Source organism: Zonotrichia leucophrys, chromosome 4, assembly GCF_028769735.1.
Source record: "Zonotrichia leucophrys gambelii isolate GWCS_2022_RI chromosome 4, RI_Zleu_2.0, whole genome shotgun sequence".
Taxonomy (NCBI): Eukaryota; Metazoa; Chordata; class Aves; order Passeriformes; family Passerellidae; genus Zonotrichia; species Zonotrichia leucophrys.
Genome location: NC_088173.1, coordinates 56,941,349 through 56,950,280, shown reverse-complemented (window position 1 = coordinate 56,950,280; position 8,932 = coordinate 56,941,349). Strand labels below are relative to the sequence as shown.

At 37.1% G+C, this 8,932-nt stretch overlaps 1 protein-coding gene across 2 annotated transcripts in view; it reads right to left on the bottom strand.

Moving 5' to 3' along the window:
- CPEB2 (cytoplasmic polyadenylation element binding protein 2) overlaps nt 1-8,932 on the bottom strand; it is a 54,533-nt gene that overhangs the window by 2,823 nt on the left and 42,778 nt on the right. For both annotated transcript variants that reach the window (XM_064711803.1, XM_064711804.1), the window contains exons 9-12: nt 8,067-8,185; nt 7,660-7,774; nt 5,694-5,875; nt 1-1,145 (exon numbers count right to left, since the gene is read on the bottom strand). The exon at nt 1-1,145 is cut by the window's left edge and continues 2,823 nt beyond it. In XM_064711803.1, coding sequence (XP_064567873.1) covers nt 918-1,145; nt 5,694-5,875; nt 7,660-7,774; nt 8,067-8,185 — 644 coding nt within the window. In that variant the 3' untranslated portion in view covers nt 1-917. The remainder of the gene's footprint in view (nt 1,146-5,693; nt 5,876-7,659; nt 7,775-8,066; nt 8,186-8,932) is intronic.

The following is an 8,932-nucleotide window of genomic DNA, read 5'->3' as shown; positions in this document are numbered from 1 at the left end:
ACATGTAGGACATTTTTTTACTTCAGTCACAATAATGCATGCAAGTTTGTTTTTTGTAAGAAATTTTGTAAATTTGCTCATGCTACCTAGTTTCAAGAGAGCCTTTTTTTGAACATTTGCAATAACTCACCTCTTGTTAATTAATAGTTCTAGTGCATGCATATGGTGTATACAGGTAAGTAAACATGCAATTTTTCACATTCTAAAACTATGGCAGTTTAGGCCATATTGTGCTGCCTGCATTTAATCTGTAATGCAGTGTGTCTTAAACGTTTCAATCCCGTATTAATAGGTGGCATTACACATAACACCTATATAGCAGCAAAGCTAATACAGCTTGTGATTAAAAATGTTTAAAAATAGCTAATAAATCAGATTATCTTGAGGTATTATTTCTTGCAAGTCAAAATGGAGAGCAAAAAATCAACCCTAATTTTTAGTTTATGTATACACTGAAAATAGCAACAACAATAAAAATAAGCTTTTGTAGCAGACATATTCCATCTTCACTATTTTGCTACCTTTGGTAAATTACTGGGGCAGATCTTGAAGTTAAAAACCCATGTTTAGAAATAAGTGCACGCTTCACCCACTAAATATAGCAGCAGACTGTGTGCCCCTACGCAAAAACATTCTCATATCTAGTTTTAACTTTACATATAAAAATAACTTGGAGAAAATACAAAAAAACATTTTATTTTAACATGAAAATATCACAAAAATTAGTAAGCCTGAGATGTAGGGTTTTGGTGAAAAACAAGAGGCTTGTAGTGTTTTGGCTGCTGATAAAGATGCATGTATTGATAGCTGGGGTGAAAAGCAGAAGAATGCACTTATTTCTTCTGCATGTCAGTATCTTCAAACACAGTAAGCCACATGCACCCTTCTCTCCTTCTGTAGATGCTGGTTCACCATGTTTAATTCCAGCGGAAGTGGATCTGACGTGGGCGGTCAGCCCCCTCCTTTACCAATGGCTTATGGAATTCACGTCCTGCACGGGAGTGGATATTTGCCCAACAAAACTCACAGTAATACTGCAGGCAAGTGACATTGGCACAAAAGAAAGGAGCAAACTTCCCACCGCACCGCGCACCCTGGCACTCGTCACACATCTGGTCATCCAACACGTATGGCTTTACCTCCACCTGTTGGAGTGAAACAGAAACAATTCCCATTAATAACTGTTTCTACCTGAAGTTGTATGAAGGCAATAATTTTTCTCTGGTGTAAAAAAGAACCCCAGAAAACCCCCTGAAATCTGCAGTCACTTGTATGAACGCCTTTATGTAACTGATCAGTTATTACTCGTTATCATTTATCACCTACAGATCCGTCCACACTGCAGAACACCTCAAGGCAGACCTTTAGAAGTACTCTGTGCATGTAACAAACAGCCACATCAGGAATTTCCCCTAATTTACCCTGAGGGAGCATTCTTTGCAAATGAAATTACGAATTTCAGTGTAGAAGAAAACACAATCACTCAAAGATCTCCTAACTGGATGTCAACATGACAATTCTACATGGTTTAGCAAAAAAAATAACTGAACATATGAGACTACCCTTTAACATACAAATTTTTTTTTTTGAAGTGCCAGTGTCTCTGCATGGACTACATTTGTATGCAAATTAAAAGTATTTTCTGCAGGCTGTAATGCAGATCTTTTAGCAGAGCTGTTCACTGTAAACTCACTCCCTATTTTTAAAATATGATCAAATTTGGCACTGCCAAATTTGGTAATCTATTACTTTCTCTTTCTGTGGCTTTGAACTGTATAGGAATTTGTATTCAATACAATTCTGAAAATATTTTTTAAAGACCATTTTGCAAGTCTACAGACAGCTACAAACACCTGCCTTACACAGCTTCTCTCTCCCAAACTCATCTGACTGCCAGAATGGAAAAGTGGCAGGAGTCCAGTGGTAAATATGCATTATGTCTTTGCAGAACTGTGCTGCTTCAGACTGTGATCAGACAGGAAGAAGTACTTCATAATAAAACACAAAATGAGTTGACGCAGTCATTAAGGAATGTATTGTTGTATCCCACATTTTCCTCACTGCTGCATGAGATTGTTATCCTTAGATACTAATACTTCTGAAGATTGCCACATATAGATATTAACTGTATGCTCTGTACTCAGACAGAATATTCCTCATATACTAAGAAGTTTAAAATGTTACTTTTCTCAGTGTATTTCCAGAGGAAAAAATTTACACATCCAGCTCCCTACCCTGAAGTTTTACAGCTGAACAGGCTTCATGTTCTTAGCTTCAGAAGTACAGGCCATCCTAGAAATGTCAGAGTAAGTGTCTTCCAGTATTCTATATTCAGTATGAGCTCTTCCTCTTATTTCACTATAACGACCTGCCTTATCACCAATTACACTCACACTTTCCAATAAACAGCTACCTTAGCAGTAACTGTGTTCATGGCTCAGAACTACTGAAAGCATGAAGCAGCATTTATTTCAAGCTTCAGTGCACTAATGCACCAAGATCAGTACGAAGATGATTTCAAAAATATTAGAGAAGCACTTTGGGGAATGGAAATATTACATGATGTCGATGCAGACTGCTGGCATATGAAAGTTAACAGTACTTTAATGAATTGTTTGGAGTTGAAGCTCCAAAGAAATGTTTGGAGCTGACCTTTCATACGTGATAAAACAGGATGAGGAGTACTCTGCTGAAGAAAAACATCTGTTAGACAAACTAAATATACCTACACATCAAAAGAAGTGGAGAGAAGCTACGGAGAACTTAGTTAAGGAAGAAGTTAGCATCACAGACAATGTCTGTCAAGTGACTGTGGCACTAAGATTTCCAGTTAAGTTCGGAAAAGGTATGTGCAAAAAAATGCTATAAATACGTTGAATTGAAGTTCAGAAGGATAAACAGGTGAACTGCAAAATTTAGCAATTGAAAAAGACTTCTACACAAACAAAACTGGTTATGAAAAGAATGTGAAAGGACGGCAGAGCTACAGAAACTGGATATAACTGGTATGGAAGGCAATGCTGAGGTAAAGGGCAGAACAGGCTCTGCCTCGAGGATTTCAGTGAGATACAGACTTTATCACCTTCCTGGCCAACGTACACAAACACCTCAGGTGAAGGCAGTACCCAAAGCAGGACTAGCTTCCTCACTTACAAACTAGTGGTTTCTAGATTTATACTCACTGCTTGCTCATGTATAAATCAGCAGTAGTACTGATATCAGAGTATTTTCAGAGCCTGAAAAGGCATTAGTGTAAAAGCTCAGTGGAAGTAAAAAAAGTATTTCTGAAAATAGTCTTTTTCATACTTTCAGCTGAGATTCAAGATGTTCCCTAAAATGATGCTCTTCTCTAGGACTCCTCAGTAATGCAAATAACTGGGTGGTAATAAATATATGTAATTACATAAATAAGGTTTGACATTATTGTTTAATTAAAGAAGATAATTTAAAAAATATAGATTTACCCTCCTCTCAGGTAAACAAAGAATTTTATAAACCCTCTCCCATCATGGGATGTAAAGACAAGTTTATTAAAATAGTTAAGATTTGGGACTGCTGTATTTTGCCAGTGAAACACCTCAGGAGCAGCACACATTTTTAAAATAAGAAAAAAAATGAGTACGGTAATAAAAATGTGGAAATTCCAAATTTAAGAGAATACTTGAGACAAGAGATTAATTTTTCAAGTGTTAGAAAGGCAACACTAAAGAAAGAACATAAATTATTTCAAAGAAGAAGCTTTAACAATTCAGATATTTAAAGAGAAAACCTAGATCTTCCTGCCTTTTCCCCTCCACATCTCCAACCCATGAACAGCTATCTCCAGATTCTAACTATGCTTGGCAGGGGTTGTTTGGATTGTTTTGGTTCTTGTTTGCGTTTTGGTTTTTTTTTTTTTTTTTTGGTAATGTGAGATTGAAGAAATCACTGAGTACTGTTTTTAAAAATTAAGTTTCAACGGAATGGATGTAGGTCAAATATAGTGCTTCTCAGATCCAGCACTTGCAGTAGATTTTGTGTTGGTTTTTCTTTTTCCAAGCTCCAAGAGGCCTGCAGTGTTCCATCACCCATTAACAACCTACATCCTTTTCTCTGCAAACAGCAAGCAGTGCCATTTCAATGCCTGCTCGACATCCAAAGAGCCCTTTAGATCTCTGGTGACCAATCATAAGAAACCAAAAGCAGCAAAACAACGGATGTGCAACTGCAGCCCTCAAAATCAGGATCATGCCTTCTGTTACAAGATGGCACTGCCAGTCCACCACACACCTCTCTGCTGCAAAGGACACACTTCCCATGGGAAGAAGAAGACAGAGATAAAAGTTCCCCATGGTTTACAAGGTACAAGTCCATGTCTTCCACATTTGAGGGAGATATAATTTGGATTGGAACCAACTCCATGTCTCAATTTTCAAGTCAGGCGACTTCACAGACAAATGCCCATTAGACAGTTCCTCAAAGAAACTTAAAAATACTCAATTCTGAAGCTAAATGACTCATTTAGCATTTGTTTAGAGGAAATTCGGGATCCTGGTCCTTACTCCCATTTTGTCCAAATTCTCAAATGCAAGATGTTTAACAGTTTTATATCCCCTCACCCAATGCCAAGGCCATTTCTTCCTGTTACGTAAGTATCCAAAAAGCAGTTACAAGTCAGTGACAGCTGCAAGTCACAAGGATAGCAATCCCATGACCAAAATGTAGCCATCACATCTAATCTGAAGCATAGATGACTACCCACATCCACACCCACTCATCCTTTGGGAAGGTCCATGTTTAGGGATTTCAGCTCATAAGGCAAGTGCTATTTGAGACACATACATAAAGCTGAATTACTCCGTCTATGTGAAAGGAGAGAAGCACATGCTGCCTCCTCAGAGCAGACTTCTGTTAACTGTACTACCTTTTTCTTGTGTCTTTGATCTGTAGAGGAGACTGGACCTTGAACTACTTTACTTACTTGACCCTTCTTCCTGTAAGACCATAGTTTTTTCATTTTTTTAAGAACACCTATTAATGCCAGACTATCTCTGCAGCTCTTGACATCAAAACTAGTGACCCTTAAAACTGACATAATTTAGATGCCAGTTTTGCTACTCTTATACTTCTAATTAGGAGTTATGAAGTTCACTAGCCTTCTTAATATAAGTCCGTTTTACTTTTCCTAGGAATAAGCATCTGTAGCAAATAGAAATATGCATTGGTTAAGTACTAAGAAGACTTTAAAACAGAAAAAGTAAGACCTTTTGTATTTTAAGTGTTAAGCCTCACCAACTTTCTGAGCACTGACAATTAAGGCTGAAATTAAGGGCAGTTTGTAAGTATCAAGGTAATCTGAAGCCAATGAATACAAGAGTTTCTTATGAATGACAGAGGAATTATCACAGTATTTGGTTTCATTGGAATATGGGAGAGAGATTTTCAAGCCCTTTGCCTGTACACAATAAAACCAGGAACTCCAGAATGGGAAGAACATATGGTCCAACATATGTCAAAGGAACAAACTGCTGCTCTGTGGAAACATGTTGTTCGTCTGGGGGCATTCAGCCATACTCCTGAAAGTAGTGGAATTACATGAATGCTAAAAAAAATATAGAAACTGCCTTGAAAGCAAATCACATGCAATGCTACCACACTCTGAAAAGTTTCTTTACAGAGCAAAACCCTTTTTTTAAAATTTCTGTGTAACTTACTCGTTTATCAATGTCGCCATGCTGAAGTTGAACAAACCGAGCACTGATGGCAGCAATGTAACTCTGCTGATTGGAAAAAGCAACACGTCCAGCACCTTTAGGGTATTTCAGCTCAGGGTCAGTGTCAATTCCTGCGTAACAAACTCCCCCGTAGAGACGGTCCATGATCATGGCCAATTCCACTGTTAAGAAACAAAACGGCATTTATTCAAAGTATTCTTACACTACAAACTTTAAAAATACGAGAAAAGTTAATTTTAATTATCAATTTTGCAAGAGCCAATGAAACAGTAATAACAAGATTAAAAATATTAAAGAAATAATATTGAGTAAGCTATTCATTACTCAGCAGATAGATCTTTTACACTGTGGGTACATAAATCCAAGGAACAATGGAATTGTATGTTCTTGATAACATGGAACTAGAACTCCAGGGTAGTTTTCTTCAGAGGATTTCAGCCAAAGAGTTTTCGGGTAGGCATTGGAATGTAAGCTGTATAAAATAGATCCTCATGCCACAAATTCCTTGGTACAAGTTCTCTGGCTGTCCTAATGCTCTACATCCTACTTGAATTTAAAAATGTAGTTAGCATTTTTTCATCGGCCACAAAGAACTTGATTATCTCTACAGTGCTACACTTACCATAGATACTGAAGTTCAGAGAAACAAAAATTTCAAATTTTACAGATCAAGTACCTTGGCAATCCTCTGACTGCCAAATTATACTGAATTCGGTTGCAATTCACTGGGGTGGAAAACACTGGTTTTTCAGAATTAGTACCCTCTGGATTAGGTTATAGAGGTGTCAGCAGTCCTTGATGTTCAATAGCTGTTTGAGGAGTCTCCTTAAGTTTTACTGCTTTTGTGAAGTCATTATTCTTATTTCACAGTGCCATAAAAATTTCATTTTTACATATACAAGGCATTTGTGAGCTAAGCATAAGAATGCATCCATTAAATTTATCACAGACCTTCAGCACAGTAATATGGAGCACTGGACTGAATTTAAAGAAAAATTAATCTGTACTTGGAACATACTGTGTTTACACTCATTTACAGAGCCTGTATTACAGTCAAAAGTAGAGTCTTAAAAGTAAAATACCAAAAAAGCTTGAGCATTGCAGGTCCAAGATAGAAAAATTTAAGATCCTTTGTACCCCAAATTTGCACTAATACTTCTCGGTTTTCTTAGATCTTTCATCTAAAAGTTCATCTTTCTCTAAGAATAAAATTCATTACTAGCTATGAAAGACTAATGAAATCCAGAAGCCATTCTAATAATAAAGGGGATTTCAACCACTGTATGGTTTGCTTCTGCTTCCAACATCCACTGCAGCCCACTTCTAGAAGGCCACCTAAAACATTGTAAAAGGCTGCTGCAGACAATCTGAAAAAGCAGACTATCCAGGCTGTACATCAACCATTCCACAGCTATAGAAACATTTATTTTTTCCTTCACACCTCTGGCAAGAGTCTAGAAAGAGTCCTGCAATCTCATATAATGTTGTGCCATAAAAGGTAGTGCTAGCTCTCTGAATTTCTTCCTTTTTCCTCTACGCCTACTTGTTCAAATACTCTATCACTGGTTGTGTGTGTAACCTGACAGCAGCAGAAGAGTAGCTAATGCACAATGACAAGCAGGTACAAATGCCACTCCACAGTCACGGAGTGGGGCAGAGAGGTTTCCACAGCATTATTTTAAAACCAAACTCTTAGTTTTATGCCTCTTGTGACATAGCTTACATTACAGCTATAAAGAGATAACACTTTCCAGCAAATCTCAATGATGAATTGTGATTTATGGCCAAACCTACACAGTAGAAAAATTCAAGAATACATGAATATTGTACAACAGTCAAAACTACCAAGATTGTTCAATCCATATCTAGCTACAAAAAATTATGCATAGTACAAATTATTTCTAACACTTTCTCACTTTAAAAAATTGCCACAGATTCTACTCACCAGCTCTTAATGGTCTAGGGACTCCTCCAACAAAAATTGTTTTCCGAGGATCAAGCGGTTGCGAACCGTCCATCACAAAGTCACTATCACTTAGATTCCAGGGACGGATCTGAACCTATTAAATTGCGAAAGAAAACAGTATATCCTACTTCAGGTTTCACTACAATGTGGAAATATGTTCATCAGCCTATACAAATTGTTAGTCATAACCTCGTTACTGTAGCATGTCTAGTTGCTTTGTTTTAATCCTATTAATTCAAAAGACTACAATTTTAAAACAATGCAAGTGTTCCAGATGTTGAGCGCTGCCAACAGTAGTTTACTTTTGTTTTTTTTCATCTTCACAATTTCCAATGCTGCTTTAGACAGATGGCAGCCATAGCCTGCAGGCCACTGACTGTACTTACTGGTTTGTCCTTGATAGTGGGGCTGGAAACACACAGATAGAGCTTTCCATCTTCTTCAATGCAGGCATCAATCAGGGCCTGTACAGAACTCTCTTCTTGGAACAGGAGGAATGCATAACCTGGAAAAGAACCCAAACCAATTGATTGCTTTTCTATCTTTATTTTACAGAATCATCTTTGCCACTCATTTTTCTACACAAAAGAAAGTCAACCCAATTCTTTCATATTAGTCATCTTCTTTAACTGTGTACTACATTGCCATAATTAACAGAACTTCCATCTGTAAAGTAATTGTCAGATGAGACTAATAACCAAATAAAAGCAAACGTGTCTGCTCTATCATGCACTGTAAGTCTAGGCTAAACATCATTCATTGGCTGCAATGGACATTATACAATGAAAATCCGACTTGGCACAAAGGACTAATCCCTATTCTGGAGATTAGTATTTTATTACGTAAGTGACCCAGCAAACCTTTCAAACACTACCAAAAAAAAGAATTAAAAAAATGCTTATTTAATGCTACATAAAACCAAACAGTCAGACAAGCAAAGAACATGACATATTACTTCCACAGTTACAATATGAGATACACTGAATTTGTTACTTTACAAATACCTCAATAGCATAATTAGGGTTGTATACTAAAACAAACTTTAAAGTGACCATAACTCACATTTCTTTCTGAAATTACTACCAAGTTTAGAATTTTCACACAAAGTTATGTCTTATGGAGAAGTAAATGCTGAAGCAGCTGCCCTAGAGTGGGCTTGGGAAAAGGCAACATGGATGCTTTACCAAGCCTTTTGGAAATCTTGCTGTATTTCTGCAAGAAGCTAAGGAACCAGCAGCCACTTCTTACTGCA